The following is a 19,518-nucleotide window of genomic DNA, read 5'->3' as shown; positions in this document are numbered from 1 at the left end:
TTTTAAAATACTAGTCCACTAAAACATGGCCAAGACAGGTTACTTTACAAAGATTAAACATCAGGTTTCTAATTTTGGATTTACAAGTGCATGTACACTGTATCATTGTATTTTTTACTTTAGCCAGCAATGGCTGTAAAGGTTAACATAATAAACATGTACAAATGCACAGTGTTATGACATTTACCTATTTAGTTTTAACATGTGTTTGTGTTCTAATTTGTCATCTTTTTAGAAAGATTTTTACAGTGGTTACAAGATATGTCAAACACTTACAGAGATTCTGATTTTATAGTAAAAATAACAGATAAAATTTTTTCTTAAGAAATATTTGCTAATTATCTTGAGATTATAAAGATTTCACATGTGAAATTTTAAAATTTTCTCATGCATAAAAGTAATTTTTAATCTTAAAATGAAAATTACTGAATGTTGCTTTGTCAACATTCTGAAAGAAAAATGTATGAGAAAATCATTAATGAAAATATCTTAATACTTAATTGTGTATGGAAAGCCTTGTAATGTTTACTAATAACCAGTAAAATTTTGCAATAATATGCAAACATTATAAAAAATAACAGTATAATTACTTTCATGGCTAACTTCATGATAATGAGCTGGGTGGAATCCACTCAACTCATAATGAAAGGGTTAATTTGAAAAGTTTTAACATTTACAGAAATCTAGTTATTAGTTTTACATATATATTAAAATTTAATCAAATAAATACTACATGAAAATATAAAAATAAACACAATATGCACAATAAGTGAAGTCTTAAATTTTAAATCATTGTTACAATATAACTAATACCAGCAACTGACCTCTGAAAGCTCAATCTCAAAGTGTTTAGATTCACCAGGGTTGATATTCAAAATGTTGACATAGAAAACAGTTATTCCATTACCCTAAGGAGAAAATGTAAAAATATTATCACTAGTAAATTGTAACCAAAGTATGAGAACAAGTATGAGAACATTCACAATATAAACAAAATATGGATTACAATTTTCTCCTAAGATTGAGTAAATCTCCTTAAAAAAGAAATAATTTATATTTTTGTAGTTTAACACGTTTCAAAATATATAATTTCAAACATAAAAAAACAACAAATTTATAGTGAAGATTCTGAAAATCTTATTACAAAATCTACCATATACAACAAAATTTCTACTATTAATTACTTATTACCGTATAAAAAACCAATAGTCATAAAAAAATTGAATGATTTAACAACAGAAGAAAGGTCAGTCAGTGCACATTTTATCTGGTTTCAAAATCAAGGTGAACAAATTAAAAGTAAAAATAATCTATTAAAAATCAATATTTTTATTTTATTTATAACTTATAATGTAACATGAAAAAGAAAAAACTAAACTTTAGTTTCTTATTAATAAAAAATCTCATTAAATCAATCTACCAACAAACATAGGAAACTGGGATACCATTGTTTTAACACTTGTTGCACTGAATTCAGATAACTTGGAATTTAATCCTAATCTCTAACATTCTACACAAACAGAGAACCTCATGATTATGATATTCAGATAATACCTTATTTAATAAAATGCTGATTTTTGTATGTTTGTCAAGCTAAGAATAATGTACCTTTTTTTTTTGTTACACATTTAAGAACATACAGTAAAAACATTTCTGTTTTGATAACAAAACATTGGGTTTCTGGTAGTGTTTTCTTTAAATACACACATTTTTATTAAGTATGTGCTTCAATAATCATCATTAGTCTATTTGTCTGCTATACTTAGTTTACACATAAACAATGTTTTATTCAATATTCATTTAAGTATATTAAAATAACTTAATGTACAACACCAGAGAATAAATATTTTTGTATCAAACACTTTTTACTTCTTGTAGAAAGTAAAAAGTGCTATGCAAAACAGAAACTGTACAGTAAGTGACAAGATGCACTAAAACTTATTTTTTCTAAGTCCTTGAATAATGAGCAAGTGCTTGATGGTTGGAAGTTGTGGCAGTAATTAGAAACATTAGTTTTATATCTATTTTGGAAAAACTTCTAGAAAGTCTGATAAAAGCCTTACAAAGTTCTTTTACAGAATTAAAATCTTCTGAATAGTTAGCATGGTTTCAATAGAACTTTTATCCAAAATGGATATATGACACACAAATCATTATAGAACAATGTATGTGTATATATACTCTTCAAAAAAAGAAACGCAAAAGGCAAAATTTGAGACAAATTGTCAACAAGTTTATTCCGGGTAGTTCTGTATGACATGTGTGAAACTTTGCACATTCACTGCTGAACATCCAAAGTCTGTAAAGGCGAAGTCCACACTCACTAGTTGAAGTTTAACGTCACTCAACGTCAATAACGAGTATGCTCCCCGTGAGCATCAATAACTGCTTGGCATCTCCTGCCCATGGAAGTGATGATATGACGAATCACATCCTGTGGAATGGCTGTCCACTCAGCCTGCAAAGCTGCTGCAAGCTGAAGTAGAGTCTGCCGTTGAGGTTGTCACCGTCGCAGACGTCGGTCCAACTCGTACCAAAGATGTTCGATGGGGTTTAAATCTGGTGATCTGGAGGGCCAGGGAAGAACGTTGATTTTGTGGTGTCTCAAGAAGACAGTGGTGAGTCGGGCTGTGTGAGGACGGGCGTTGTCATGTTGAGAAACGTCATTGACGTTCACCATGATGGGTTGCACATGGGGCCTAAGAATCTCGTAGACGGTTGCGTACGGTCTGATCGGAAAGCCTACGCAACCCTCGTATGGTTGAGGCAGTAGAAGTCGCAGTGGTGGTCCTATCCCGAAGGTGACGTAACCGGATGTTGCAATCTTGTGCGGGCGTGGTCACACGAGGTCTGAGAGATCGTGGACGGTCACGAGTTGATCCATATTGTTGGTGATGATTCCATAGCCTTGTGATGATGCTTGGGTGGACATTCACAGCTCTGGCAACATCTGATCGAGATTTGCCTGCTTCCAAGCGACCAATGGCGTTGTTGCGTTGTGCTTCAGTCAGTCTTGGCGTAACTGTATTGCGTGTTGGTGGCTTAACACTGAGCTATGGAAACCGAAAACCCGTCACTTTTATAGGGATTTTGCACATGTTGCACTTGCAGAACATGCAGATCTCTCAAACAAATTTATTGGACATGCATGCGTTTTGGCGAAAAATCCGATGTTTTCCTCTGTTTTCAAAGTGCACAACTTTGTCATTTTGGTCTGACAATCAGTGCTTTAACACGTGTCACATCACATACTCCGAGCTTGTAACGTTATTACATATATTTCTCTTTACAATAACAAAAATATCCCTTTTGCATTTCTTGTTTTGAAGAGTATAGTTCCTATGTTACTGATGTGCAGCAACATCTTGGAAATATTCCCAGCCAGATGCATGTGACATTACATAATATTTAACAGAAATACTGTTTAAAAGTATTACCAACATTAAAAAAAAAAGAACATTACTTACAACAATCTGAACATCAGCATCAGCATACAGATCTCCAGAATCTCCAGCTGTGTAGTGTTGAGCAAAGCTAAGTTTTCCACCATATGAAGCAAGCTAAAACAAAAATTAAAAGATAAAATACAAAGAAATACTGGTGCTGAAATATAAATGTAATAATCACTTCCAGGTTTACAGTCTGATGATTTCTCATTAAAATATTTTCCTCGTGTGTGATGCATTGGATCATATATAATCGACAAGGTATCTTTCACTTTATTCTTCACTAATCAATCTGAATTTCTGGTAGTTCAAAGTAAGGTATTGAATTTGAATTAAGACTTCATTTTTATAGCAAGTAAGGCCTTAAAAATTAATTCCACACACTCTGCTTTAAGATATGCTCGTGATTAGTATAAAAGTCTAAGGCTATACATGCTCGTGACTGATCTTATGCAATATACTACTATAAGTACTTGAAAAGTACATCTTAGGGTATTAATAGCACATCCACACTGAATTTGTATGTGTATCTCAGAAGCACTATTATGTAGAACACATGAAGGTAAAAAGCTGTTGTGGCCAGACAGTTAAATTCTAGAAGCCATGAAAAAAAGATATTGCTACTCTGCACAATTCTAATAGTGTGTGGAGAAAACTATAAACACCAACATATGATCTACGGAAAGAGCACTTTGTATCTATGGGGTTTTGAGTCAATTTCACTTCACTACAGAGTGACCAACCTAAACAGGGTATGGCCATTCAAGGTATGCATTATGCCTTTATAATATAATTCTTTTTTTAATTTCACTTGTTAATATACACATGTATACAATCTTCCAAATTTTGTTCCACAAAATAGAATTAGTGGATGAAATACTTTGAAACTTGAGAGAAACTTTCTTAAAGGCATGCAGTTTCAAAAAGACATTTAATTTCAAGTTTTTTTTAAACTATTTCAACAAAAAACTCATTAAGTAATGTAGTTATTTGCACTCAGACTTTGAATAGTTCATTTGCACGATGATTTTGACAGTAAGTACAAAAATACTTTACATTTTTCAAATTTAATTTGCATAACTTCTTGAACCTACTCATTGAACATCAAATGCTTAGGGTATATGTTTAAATTTTATTTTTCATTTTCTCTACTATATCACTCACTGGAGCTATTATCAACATACAGTTCAATTAAATAGTTAAAATTAAGAAACTATTTATGTACCTACTGTCTTTTCATCAAATAACCTTAAATTATCTTCTTTGGGTCATATGCATAATTTCATATCTTTAACTTTTCACATAGTTAATTTTCTTTTCCTCTTCTTCACTGTTAACTATTCATGTCAACAAACATCAACATGTACCCATGGGTGATACAATGCTACCACCAGCAGAGATATTTCAGCTTCTGGCATGATGTTTTTATCTTGCGTAGTTACATAAATCTCACAGAATGAGGTGAAGTTTGAGTTATAGTTAATAATAATAATAATAACAATAAAACACTTTCAAATGTGATTTTAAAACACAAATCATGCAAAATTAACTAAAATAAAATTTAAAACCCTAAATAGAATTTATTCATACATCAAACTAACATTTCAAAGATGAGAAAACAAAACAACCAAGTTCTACTGATAATGACTCTCAAAAATTCTTTAGTAATTTGGTGAGCTTGCTAAAGAATAATGCATGCCAGCTTTACAATAGCCATTGAGAGATAGTAGTTTACATATTAGTGATTTCTACTGGTTATAAAAATCTACTTTAATTGCATATACATTAGCTTAAAATTCCCTTTTTCACAACAGAAGGTAGATGTGGTTACTATCAGAGTGGAGAATATTTATTAGCTTGTTCTGCTAACTGAACAAATGGAATTTGAAGAAGATAGTTGAAAAAAAGCACTGTACATGTAGTGTTATGTGTAGAAATATACCACAGATGGAGTATTGTACGAATAATAAAAATAAAAGTACTTGTCCATCATGTAACAATAAAACTGATGTTTTAAGTATAGTTTTACAGGTTTCTTTTAAAAAAAATAAAGGAATAAAATGTAATTAACATAAAATTTTGAATTCCAGGGTATGTGATAAAAATAATTGTATAAAAATACGTTGATAATAAAGCAGTTTAATTAAATTTCGAATGTAACTCATACCCTTGTTACATGTACATAATAAAATTTAAGTGTGTCAAAGTGAAAGGGTTAATATGAAATATGAGCAATAGTTTGTTCTTTTTAACTTTGTTCGGAAATATTTACATAAGAAATTTGATATCTTCATAAATTTATAGCATATACCTTGTTGCCTAGAAATTGTTCTGGTAAAGACCAATACAAAGTTTCAACTTCTGCTGGTTGCCTTGGGAATGACATAAAGCGAACTTGATTGTAAGCTGGGTTAACAATGATTCCTTCTGTTATTGTTCGAGAGCGATACCTATTTGTGATCTGGAAGTGATGACTGTAAGGATCCCTCAGACTTTGCAAATCCATTTTTATCTGTAAATAGAATGGTAATGGATGAACTTTACCACATAGCATTTAGCTATCACTGGTTTCTGCTCAATATCATACAAAATACACACAGTCATTTTCTAAACATTTATGAAACATTATGTCTTGTTAACCATAATAAATATTCTGAATGTTATAGTACAATTAAATGCCTTTTTTAAAATTAGTGAATATTCCAATTTTTATACTGTAATTTAAAACAATAATTTTCTTTAATATTTTAAACCTTCCATTTCAAATGCTTAGGTATTTAAAAAATGAAAAGCTACCTGTTGTCTGTAATAAGAACTACTGCTGCACTGTTCAGTGACTTCAAAACAATAGCATGATGAACAGCCAGATGGATTTTCTTTATTCAGGTTGTAAAATCCTTCAACACAACGATTGCAGTTCTTCCCTTCCACATGTTCCTATCAAAGACAGTGAAATACCTTAAATACTGTTACTAAAAACTTGGGTATTACATAATACACATGCCTACAAGGGCAGAATAAAATAGTTGAAAAAAACAAACATTATAATAAACAAAAGATATGATTTTCAAATAAAGTACAGAAAAGCTTAGAATTAATATCATATGATTAGTGGTTAATGACACTCATATCAAATTCATGTCCTTATCATTTTTAGCTATATTATAAAAGAGTACCTTGCAACCACATCTCTTCTGATAATCACATTCTTGACTAATGCTTCCTCTCTCATCACAATGACAATCTTGTTCTGTGTAAAAAATGAAAAATTTACTATTATCCACCCTCTCATACTGACAGACTTCAACTGAAAAAAATAATGCACTTATAACAACGATAGCCTTTATAGAATAAAGAAAATTACTGTTGAAAAATTAAAAACAATCATTCCATCACACTCCTATAGTAAATAATGACCCCTCAGTCACACACAGTCTTTTGCATAAAAATAAAATTCCTTTTCATACTGATAGACTATTAAACCAAAAAATAAATTCTCTCACATTGGAATCTTAAGCATTTAATATAAATACATAATTGTTTAATTCTTCTTGAGTTTTTACCCTTAAATGTATCTAAACTGAATGAATTTTAATTTATATTAAACTTAAATCCCCATTTGCAAAATAAACAAAGATATCTTTATATCATATTTGAAAAAACAGTAAGGAAAAGTTCAAACCACTTTGAAAACTAAGCCTCTGATGATTAAATTGTTATTGTATATATGTTAGGTTTAAGATACAACAAAATATTCTGTTCTGTTTTAGAAGTCATTGTAGTTCAAGTCAATACAAATGACAGTTCCTTAACTAAACAGTAAGTAATTAATCCTTTCTGAATCTACGCTACTAAACATTACATTCACCTCTTGCCATTTGCAGGGGACAGGTACTTGACATTGTTGTGAATGCTAAATCTGGGAATACTATTAGTGATAGAAGTTGCAGCAACTGGAAGAAGGTTTACACAAATAAGCTGTGTTTAAACAGACTAAACATGTTTAATGTGCATTGAGCAATTTACATTTAATTTTATAATTTTTGCAAAGGTGGTAGATAAAATAGAGAAAACAAGATGCCTAGAGGAAATGTGTTATGCATTCCACACCAGGTAAAATTCATGGTTTTTTTAAATATTGCCTTGTAGAATTAAAAAATTAAAACTGGTGTACTATTAAAATATGGATTATTAACTAAGATTTTATGCTATACTAATTGGTATATTATAAAAAGTTTAATAACATTTTGAATCTAAGTCACTAAAACCCACTGACATGCACAGTAAATGACATCCAGGTAAAGAGAGATAAGCCAAATTAAATATATTTTTGAAGGGCAAACTTTTCCTTGAAATATTTAAGATACTAACCTTCCTCTGGGAGGCAGTCATGAGGAGTTCCTAATGAAGCATCTCCTCTGTATCCACTAGCACACCTCTCACAGAAATCACCCTCAGTAGAATGTTGACAGTTCTGTGTAATAAAAATTACTAAAATGGAAAATGTATGAAAACTCTCAAAACAATAAAATTTGTAGTATCATTTTTATTTAATACTGATATTTCTGTACATAAAGTAGACAAATACACGTTAACAATCTGAAGTCTAGAGGCATATTTTTTTCAGACAAAAAACAACACTTGAGGAAAGTATGTACATGCAAGTAATTTTCTTCTGAAACCGAGGCTAAACACTATTTTCTGAACTTCACTCACTATATGAAACAAAATATTTTTGACTCTATAACACAAGCTAGTTTAACAAGTAGAATAGACAACTGACAAATTGAAGAATGAAGGAAAACAAAATAATTCAATGAAAATACACAAGATATAGAAGAAAAATGAATCTAATAACTAAAACCTATATTCTTTCATTATTATTAAATAATAATTATCTGTATATAAACATATGAAAGTGAAAACAAAATCTCGGTATTTAAACAGTGGCAAATTAATTAAAAATTGTTAATTTAAAAATAGGGAATAGAGACCTTCAATAAATCACAGAAACAAGTTGTATAGAAATATAAAAATTTTGTAGCCTACAATTAGAAACTTAAAAAGAAGGTTCAAAATGATGTCTACATTATTTTCTCAAGCCACAACTCCATATCATCACTACACATCTAACAATGCTTATCAAATTCAGAAGGGAAAGAATGAGGACTTGTAGCTTGTGAAAGTAGTGTAGACAGTAATTCCAGACAATTTTGTTTCTTTAGTACTTTTTTAGAGTCCTTAGTTGAATGCTTGGAAATAATCATTAGATTTTGATTAAATGTATTTCTGTACATTTTGATTATCCCTATTAAATTAACATATTTTAATTATTTTGTTTCTTTAATTTTTATGTCTATTTATGGAGAATAAATGTTAAGGTACTTAGGTCATATGCATCAATTTGAATGTCACTTTTCTCACCCAACTACTATTTACTGAGTCAGGTTCTTGAATATATAAAATTGTTTAGTTTAAGAGATATTATTTAGTTTATTTAGTGTTTTAATATTTTATTTTATTTTATTACTAAGTTAAAACTTAAATATTTTAAAAGCAATGATTATGACATGTACACGTAATTTTTGTACAAAGATTTTGTAATTTTGTTGATATTTTTCTTGAAACTTTTAGTTTTTCTTGCTATATGACATGTAGGACATTTTGGCATGTGACATTTAGAAGTTTCAGATTTCATTTGATCTGGAAAACAATAATAAAAAAACAAGTTCTTTTGTCATTTATATAAAATCATCCACCCAGTGTTTTAGAGTGAAATACTTTAAACACATCCAGTGAAGTACTTTATTCACCTTAAAACGTTCAGATGATATAAATCATTATATGAATATAGTTTAATTACATGATGATTGTTTGCAGATTTTTTGAATAGAACAATTTTCTTTTCCTATGGCACACCTTAATAATCTTTACATAACTTCTTTAAATGTGAATTATTTTTGTTGGAATACTAATTTTTTCCAAAAATGAAGGGTAGCTTTAGTTCTGTTAAAACTTGTGTGAAAATAGTCTATTAAATGATGGTTATGAATATAACATTTTTTCTTTTTATGAAGTCTTCATCAGTGTTTTCTTTTATACTAAGATTTATGAAAAGCATTACTTACAGTATTGCCTATATTCAATATATGAAAATAATTCTTCCTTCATAGTTTACAAAACTGAAACCAGTTACAATATTTTATAATTAAAACCAAGACATTGATTGTATTTAAACCTTAAAAATGAACATGTAATTTAAGAGCACAAAGTAATCCCATCATGCAAGTTTTTGAGAACAGAAAATAAATTTTGTACGATAAATATCCTTTGGCATAAGGTATATTTTGGTGCTAACTGTTAGTGGTATGAGATTCATGTGTTAAACATCTCCATATCTCAACCAGATTTAGAAAAAATGATTTGATGATATAGGATCATTGCTCTGCATTCAATAATTTAAAATCCAAAGGTTAAGACTTTTCCACAAAACATATGCATTGATACATTGGGCAATATTTGATTGTTTGTAAGATCTAATTTCTACAACTTCAGGGGGAAATTTTAAAGATGTGTTAAATATTTAGCAGATATGTATGAATGATAAACAATGATATAAAAGCACGTGATCTCTTCATAATTACCCATTAGGTCAATTTGACTGGCCTCATAATCCCCCCACCCCGTTCAAATCTAAATTACTTTTTTTTTCCTAGAAAAACTTCAAGTTGTAATATGAAACTATTTTAGTTTATTCTAAGTAGCTTTAAGCTGGTAACAGCACACATCTATTTATAATTAACTTTGTTTTCGTACCCTTTGAACCATGGCTAACTATAGTCTGCACCATTAAAAGTTAAGTCACTCAGGGTACATGCAGCTCACATTACACTATCAAATTACATTGCCTACGTGTGCTCTGTTATCTAACCTAAACATATCCCTATTTTTACATTTGTTACTTTTATAATTTAACAGAGAATACACATGAAAATCAATAAAGTACTTAACCAGTTATTTGCTCTTGCTCTCAATTGCAAAGAGATAACCCTAATTTTTATTCTTATGATATTGCACTTAAGCTTTATTTAATTAAATAATGCACTAAATAACAGAGAAAAGTGTCTACTTTTTGAATGTTATTAATCTAATTGCAAAAAAATTTCTGGCATTCTAACTATGCAACAAAAGACATTACAAGTTCACCCAAGCTATTCATTAACTTTCCAATGGGGAAAGAAGTTGGTACTCTAAGTGAAATTGACTATTATATATGTTTAAAATACAGCATCATACAATATGCCATTTCATAGATAACACTGACTTTCTATCAGTTATGTAATTTATAATTAAATGTGACAAAACTGTTAATATATCCTGAGAGAGAGGATATTACAGGTAGGTGTGGCAGGAGGTGGGGTTCTAATTTCCTATTTGATAGCTCTGTAACCAAACAAAATTGAAGGCTATAACAATTATGGTTTACCTATAGTGAGTAATTTACGTTTAATTTCTTACTCTTTTGATGGGTTGTGGAATAAATAGAGAAGACGTCTAGAGAAAATGTCAGGTGTGACATACTTGGGCAAATTCAGAATTTTTATAAATATTTTCCTGTAGAATTAGGAATTTAAAATATATCTATTAAGATATGAACTGTTAATTAAAATTTTACACTATACTAACTAGTGTAAGTTAAGTAGTAGTTTGATAAATTGGGTGATGTATAGTAAAGAAAATCTGGGGTGAAAGTCAATTATATGTAAAATATGTGGTCTTACCCTACACACTCCAGTCTCAGGATCACAGTCACTTGAATGACCATTACAAAAGCATGGTTCACACAGTCCTAGATAAAGGCCAGCACCAGATCTGGTATATCCTGGAGAACAATCTTCACAAGAAAGTCCTTGATACCCAACGGGACAATGGCACTGTTCAACACTAAAAGCCTGAGATTGACCAGTTGGATTTTCAACTGCTATGTCCATTGTAACTTCTATTAGACTGGACAAAATAATAAACTGTTACTAACCACAAGATAAATAATAAAATGTTGAAAATTACTTCCACATCAAAAATATATTATGAAGTCAAATAAAATGTTATCATGTGTACAAATTTGAAACTACTTTTAGATTATATAAAACAAAAATAATGAATATTTTTAAAGACAACTATTATTTAGAAAATTAAATGCTATAGAAATTAAACAAGTTACAATACAATATGTTGGCTTTGTTGAATTCCATGTAAGGCACTAGTCATTCTTAATTATGATGCCATAGACTAGAGGAAAAACAGCTACTCAGTACCACCCACTGTCAACTTAAGTTACTCTTTATCAACAAATAGTTGGATTGACCACCACATTATCATGCCCACATGCCTGAAAGGGGAATTACAATGTTTGACAATAGATTTTCATATCATGATTGTCAGATTACAATTCAATTCTGTAATGTTTCTTTTTACCCTAACTAAGGTAGTATAAGACAGTGCTTTTTCTCAAGAAGATAATATGAACAAAATATCACTTAGTCTTTCAAGATGGTCCTTACACACTCGAGAAATATAAAGAGTTAAACCTACTCTTTATTTTAAGTGTATCAACAATTCCTTTTTTAAACCTTTTTGTCGAACTTACTCCTATAAGATGAATCTTTCACCCCCAGATTCATCGTAATAGCCCCTCTGAACACTTAAAAGTATTTCTTGGATAAGGAGACTAGACCTAATGAGACAAATAAATGATTGAGTGACCAACTATTCAGTATACATATTGTCCAAGTTCAAACACATTAACTGCATGTGAAACAGCTCTGCTATCAGAGCAGACTATCTGATAAAATATGTTTTCTTTAATAACTGTATCAGCCTACACATTACAGTATGGAAGCTAATAATGCCTACAAAACAATGAAGATTCATTGACAGGGCCTAAGAGATAGTGAAACACTTTTTTTGTGCCAAGGTAAGATGTGATAAATAACATATCACAAACAAAGTAAATGACAGATATGTTGTGGTGTGAATACCTTTATCATGCTGGCAAACAAGTATGACTATACCTAATTATATTCATGATTGGGTTATAAGGGTTTCTATTTCAGTCATACCTAACTATATTTATCACAAGGCATTACTATTACATGTATTAAATTTTTGTGCTATATTCTTTTTGTTAGTTTGGATTTTTCAATGTGTGTATAACAATATTTCAAACACATGAACTCCACAACACACACATACACACAAGCTATTTGTTCAAACAATTTTTATGGTGTGAATGTCTTTTCTATGTTTCTTGACCAAGACACTTTATTGGCTATGGAAATGGTAAACAACATGGTCAAATACTATTATATACTTCTTGAAAAATCTGATCTAATGAGAGAAAAAATGTAGTGTTAAAGTTCTTATAGGCCTATTTCTAATGTCTATTATGAATATAATAAACTAAATGACACACTGTTGTTCTTTTTCATGAAATCTTAATAAAGAATCAGAATTTTATAACAAACATTTCATGAAGACATACTGTATTTATTAAAATGAAAAAATGTTAAAATATACTTTTTTTAAACTTAAGCAAGTAATGAAAAATGTTTTTTTTCTTAGATCAGCAAAAGCAAAACATTTTTGTGTTTCCAACAAGGAAGAATAATAATCAAGTATTACAAATTTCTAAGAAAGTTACAGTTGTTCAAAAAACATTCTTACAAAGGGTTAACAAGCAGAAGGTATATCTTAATGTGTAAAAGTTTACTCTTACCTCACTGATATAGTTTGAGTTGAATATGTTGCCTTAATCAAAATTCTGTTTAGGTCTGCTAAAGCCATCAGCAGATACTCTCTGTTCGCAGGCTGACCATCAGGACGAACCCATGAAGTCTATGGTGCACAAATATAATTCATTATAAATTTTGTGTTTTTACATACATAACAAAAATTCAAGTTGCAAGTCATTATACTTACACATTTTTATAGTTAATGTATACATATAAAATTTAGCTATTGTCAGAGTAGTTTGTGCTTAAAAATGTATATCATAAATATATTTAATGGAATATCCTTCATTACAATATACAAGACCTTATCCATGTTTAATTTCAATGACAGTCTCCAAAATAATTTTGATGAAAACATGTCTACTATAAATCATACTGTTGCTGAGTCTAAATATTTTCTTCTGTAATTAGACCAAATTCCCAGACTCAAAATGAAAATTTTTTTTATGAGAGGGAGAGAAAGATGTAATGCAATGCATTTGTTTTCAGTCTTCACATCTAACCTTAACACAGAAGGTCATATCAAAATGCAAGAGACTGGAGCTGTATTTTATATGGTAATAACAATAAAACTACACAGCATTGTTGTTAGAAGTTAATAATGAATCTCACTGATTAATCTGTTTAGTCTAAACTTTGTATTTAAAAAAAACAACTTAAAGTGAACAGGTTTTATTTTGCTTAAGCATGATTGAAAACCTACTATTATTAAAATAATTGAGAGAGGAATGCTACAGAAATTCTTAGACTTCTCATACTGTATTACAGCTTTTGGTAATAATTTGAGATCAGGTCAATGCATAGACAAGTGATAAAAGGGTGACTCATTTAACTGACTTTGTTCTATTACAACTGTTCAGATTCCAGAAACAGTATTTTTACATCTTAAATTTTTTTCTGTTACATTTTATATTTGTATAAAATACTTTATATTTTTTACATTTTTTATATATATAAATATTTTACATGGTATTTTCTATTCCATAACATATCCAATTTGAACAAACTAAACCGTCAAAAAAAAAAAGAGAAATAAAAAAAGAAAAATCTTAAATACTTTTTTGCTTTCTGGAGCAAGTGCAAATTGTGAGATGAAACTATTGTTTATCATAAATATGTTAAAGCTCAAAATAGTATACATCTGTTTGTACTTAATTTGAATCCTGCATAACTAATAATCCTGCCATACCAGTTGTAAATCACTCAGCATATATGTAGTTCAAATTTCCATACTGAATGACAAAGTACAAACTACTTGCTAGTATATCTTGTGAATACTTATTTTAATTACTTTTAATATTTTAACTAATCTAATTTTCTCTAACCTAATAGTATCTATTTTTTACATTTGAGTTATTTCACAACAATAGATAAAAATATACTTTAAAAACAAGAATGTGGCACTTATATTTTACTGTTGGTGCTAGTGAATTTAAGCAAAGTTTTTTGTAATTATTGTATTAGTTCATTAAATAATTCATCTATTTCATAAAAGCATGTAGGAACAAAGAATAGTAAAATACACAGAGCAAACAAAGTTCTACAACTATTGTAATTTAATTTGGTTTTCTAACTACCATGTAACAGCCATAAAGTAATTCCTTTTGTTACTCAATTTGAATGCTTCAAAAGAAACTTTCAGCCTGAAGATGAATTAGAAAACACTGTACTGAAAACAACATAACATTATACATCATCTTATAGATTAAAATTTTTTTTGTGATAAATGATATAACAAAACATAGAGAAAGTTACTGGTAGCAGAAAGGATTTTACAGGTAAATGTGACAAGTGAATCAAATTTAAGTTTATCATTGTAATAATAATAAACAAAAGACAACAAAGATTACACTATATTCCTTTTGTTAAGAGTATCCTTTACTATGCAAGACAAAACTTTTAGTATTTTACATTCAAAATTTTATTAAACTACTTTTTGTTTACATTATGCATAAAATCCTAGCTAATAATCCATATTTTAATAGCATAAAAGTTTTAATTTCTTAATTCTACAAGGGAATATTTTAAAAATCCTGCATCTCCTCTAGTGTGACATCCCAATCATTTTTTCTCAATGTAATCATCTGTTGTACTTTTTTAAAGGATTGTGGATAAAACAAATTAAGTGTAAATAACTCTACAAAATTGTCAATGCTCACATAAACCTCTATTATTAGTCTCCAACTTTGTTTGGTTACAGAGCTGTTGAACAGAAAATCAGACTTCTCCTGTCATGTCCTCCCTTTCATAATCAATAGAAACTTAAGGTTTTCATTTATCAAATAACATGTATAACATTATGTTCTTAGTGGTTACATGTCAATTTCACTCAGTTTTAACATTATTCCTGTGAGAATGTTAACAATTAGCAGAGATGAATTTACGATTCTTGTCATATTTAAAAAGCCAGAACAATTTTGAGATAAGGGAATTTGTCTATTTTCTGCATGTTATGAGTCTATACTCTTTGTAGTAATATTTAATTAAATAAAAATTAACTGCAATACTATGAATAGTATAAAAAAACTAGGGTTAACTCTAACAACCAAGAGCAAGAAAAAAAAGAGATGTCTATTTCTTGTTTTTCAAGTTTATTCTTTATACATATAATTATAAAAGTAACTAAAATATAAAGTGTATAAAGTTAGTTAAGTTTAGTTTACTAAAATAAATAATATGAAAAAAGTTTCATGAGGCACACATACAAACTGCTTGTACTAGTTGCAGTGACTTGTGAATAATGTAATTTGACAATGTAACATGAGCTGGACATGTACCCAGTGATTTCCAACTTATAATGGTGCAGACAGTAGTTAGTCATGGTTTAAAGAGCAATAAAACAATAAATTTTAATCATAAATAGATGTACACTGTTACAAAATTAAAACTAATAAGGATGAATGAATGTAGTCTCATGTAACAAAATGAAATTTTAGAAAGAAAAATGTATTTTAGACTTATTTACTTTTGTGTTTGGTGATTGGGAGGTTGGTCAAATTGACTGATCCAGTTCGAGTCAGGTTAGAGTAAATAACAGATAAACTTAGTTTTTCTGAAACACAAAGTTTGAAATACATTTGGAAGGTTTTAGGAATTGCACAAAGGAAATCTGAGATTTTTAAGACAGGGAAAAAGTATCTGAAATTTTAACATGAAAATTACTTTGCACATAGAACATTCAAAACAAATAATATATTCATGGACACACTCTTATTTTATTAAAAAATACTCCACTAAAATATTTTTTGTATGTTAAAGACTTATATTAACTGGAACATTACCAAATTTTGTAAAGATATACATGCCATACTGAAAGTTAGAATTATTAAGTCTAAAAAGACTAAGTGAGTAAAAAAAGAATATCTCAACACAGGTTCGATACATTACAAGCAATTTGTGTTAAACTTATTTCAGAAAGTGGTGGTAAATATGTGGAGACTGGATATTTATTTAAATAATTTCTTAATAAAAACATACATAATTAAATTAGATTTTACACTAAATTTTGATGCCAAGCTTATTTGTATACAATGATAATAAAGTACTTTAATTAAATGTTAATGTAATTCTGTATAGATGCCAAAATATATGTACTTTAACCTACCCCCAGCTAGAGAGTTAAGCATCTCAGTAATGAAGCAGATAATGTTTGGAGAGACAAATTAAATTTATGTATGATGAAAAGGAAATGTGTGTGAGGTTAACTAAATCACATACAATGTACTGAAAGTGGTACGGAAAGTAATAAAATGTACAGTAAAATTAGAATGTAAGTGCAAATCCAGTTGTAATTGAACAAAGTGTGAAGATTGTATGGTAAAGAAATACCAGAAAACAATGCATATCAGACTGTTTCTAATAACAATCATATGAATGTACATAAATCTCAGTACTATGCAAGGGTACACAAGCTCAGATGGTTTGTATCTAATATTATATAGCTTTGTGCGAAATTCAAAAAACAAACAAAACAAACTAATATTATATATTTAAAATACCAAAACAATTAGAAACAAAAATATTTTGTGTAGAGAAAATTGTATAAGTAAGTCATTTTAGTGCTTGAAAGAACAATCTTTTAACTTGTTTTGAACTCACTTTAATACAAACTTGAAAAAAGAGCATGGCAATCAAACAAGATATTCAAAAATATATATAATAAAAAATTAAAGTTTTTAAGTTAAAGAGAAGAGAGAAAAACAACTTACTTCATACATCGGCACTGATACTGTTTGGTGTACACCTGGTTTCACTCTTTCAGAATGGCGGTAAAAGAGAATAATGTCATTTCCCTGCAAAACAATCACATATTGTTGAGCAGAATAATAGTTCCATACAATAAGTTAAGAACTGTTCAACAGAATATTTCCCTACACTAAAAAATTAAGAACTGCTAAACAGTAAAATATTTCTCTATGACAAAAATTAAATAAAAACTGTATGATCAGATCGTTTGAAAGGTGGACCTTTCTTCTTCTGTAGCAAACTCTCAATTATAGTGTTACTTAATTTCTATCAAGACTTCTTGAATCTACATATTTTTCTAACATCATACATTTCTTTATGACAAATAATGAAACACTTAAATAGGATATTTCTCTACTATAAATAATCAAATACTGTCAGACAGAATAATACCATTTCCCTACAAAAAAATACCAAATACTGCTAAACAAAATATTTCTTATAACAAAATGAAATATTGTGAAACACTTTCCTTCTGTGAATACTGTTTAAATGAGAAATTGAATTATGATACTTTCAAATTGTTTTTTTTTAAATAAATGACCCTTGTAAAAATGCAATTCTCAATTTTTGAAATTTGCTTATCAAAAATAATATCATAAGAAATTACTTTTAGAAATAAGTGTTGTTGAGTAAAACCTTTTATGAAGCTTTATTTATTCTCAAAGTCATGTTCAGAGATTAATGAACGTCCCCATTGGTAAAGCTTCTTGAATCACATCTGATCAACAAAGTAAGCAAACAGAGGTTTAAGATAAAAACTGCTCTTTTTTAAAAATTAAATTACAATTGAAGAAAACAAAGGGCATAATGAAAAAAACAGACAGTGCTATTTCATACCATAGTTTTATTTAAAGACACAAAAATGACCTACTTACAAACAAAGCCATGTCAGGGTCTGTATTAGGAGTATTTAATCCACCAGGCTCATATTTTATGGTGAAATTTATGTGGCCACCATATGAAGTAACCTGTGAAACAGTAAATGTTTTAAACTGAAAATCTTAAGTTTCCAAATTTTTTCTACCATTGATATATACTTGTTATTATACAAAAAGTAAATAAAAACACATTTATAGATGAGTAATGATATTTACTCTAAATATTAAAACTGAATGTTTTGATACAACATAAGAAATTCAGAATGTTTAAATGTATACAGTTTATAATGCAGTCCTTTAAAAGTTTGAGATTGTAAGCATATATTATATACTGTTCATACAATATTTCAATTTTTAGAAAAGAAAGGAAGCTGCAGAACTAATGCTCATTTCAAAGGATGCAACAATGAAAAATTCCAGCTAAATCTGTAATTAATCATTAAAATTCCAGCCTACTAAATTATCTCCCACTCCAACTCTTGAAAGCATGCCTGCAAAATAAACTAGAATCCTCACACATCTAGTGGAAAGCCTCAATTAATTTACTCCTATTAAGTATTTCACTTTTTACATGTTATACACACACACAATTTTTTTTAGTACTGTTAGCTACAACTGAGTGAAAGTAACAAACTATTTTAAATATTTTTGCACTTTCAGTATCAGTGATATGTTGTGACTAATCATTGCATACAGTATTTGAAGCAGTTTGAAGTAACAATCATTTAAAATTTTTCAGAACTTTTTAAACTTATTTTTCAATTAAAGAAACCAGAGAACAACATATAGTTATAAATTACTTATTACAAAGTGCATTATTTTAAATGTTATCTCAAAGAAACCAACAGAAATTTATCATGCTATACTAATATTAAATGTTGAAAATAATTCCATGATATTCCACAAAATCTGATAACTTAAATTTTACTGTTTGATCAAAAGTCAAACAAACTGACACACAGCATTGAAGATGAATATTTTTATAAATAATACTGATACAAGCCAATTAGAATTGAGGTTTTCCTGATGTAAATATTCTAAATGCATTTTATTTTATGCAACTATAACTTTTGCAAAACCACTTTGTATCTCAAAAACAAAAATTATTAGAACTTCTGTAAATTTCATGGTTTAACTTCAATAAAAATGTGAAGG

At 28.9% G+C, this 19,518-nt stretch overlaps 1 protein-coding gene across 50 annotated transcripts in view; it reads right to left on the bottom strand.

Annotated features, from left to right (window-relative positions):
* The window catches only part of trol (terribly reduced optic lobes), a 324,267-nt gene that overhangs the window by 93,717 nt on the left and 211,032 nt on the right, over positions 1-19,518 (bottom strand). For all 50 annotated transcript variants that reach the window (XM_076469289.1, XM_076469303.1, XM_076469310.1 and 47 more), the window contains 10 exons: positions 18,361-18,453; positions 17,446-17,529; positions 13,222-13,340; positions 11,228-11,453; positions 7,818-7,920; positions 6,623-6,696; positions 6,243-6,383; positions 5,758-5,958; positions 3,468-3,560; positions 825-908 (listed from right to left, as the gene is read on the bottom strand). In XM_076469289.1, coding sequence (XP_076325404.1) covers positions 825-908; positions 3,468-3,560; positions 5,758-5,958; positions 6,243-6,383; positions 6,623-6,696; positions 7,818-7,920; positions 11,228-11,453; positions 13,222-13,340; positions 17,446-17,529; positions 18,361-18,453 — 1,218 coding nt within the window. The remainder of the gene's footprint in view (positions 1-824; positions 909-3,467; positions 3,561-5,757; positions 5,959-6,242; positions 6,384-6,622; positions 6,697-7,817; positions 7,921-11,227; positions 11,454-13,221; positions 13,341-17,445; positions 17,530-18,360; positions 18,454-19,518) is intronic.

Source organism: Tachypleus tridentatus, chromosome 12 (assembly GCF_004210375.1).
Source record: "Tachypleus tridentatus isolate NWPU-2018 chromosome 12, ASM421037v1, whole genome shotgun sequence".
Lineage (NCBI taxonomy): Eukaryota > Metazoa > Arthropoda > Merostomata > Xiphosura > Limulidae > Tachypleus > Tachypleus tridentatus.
The sequence above is the reverse complement of the archived record's forward strand: the minus strand, read 5'-3'. Positions and strand labels throughout refer to the sequence as shown.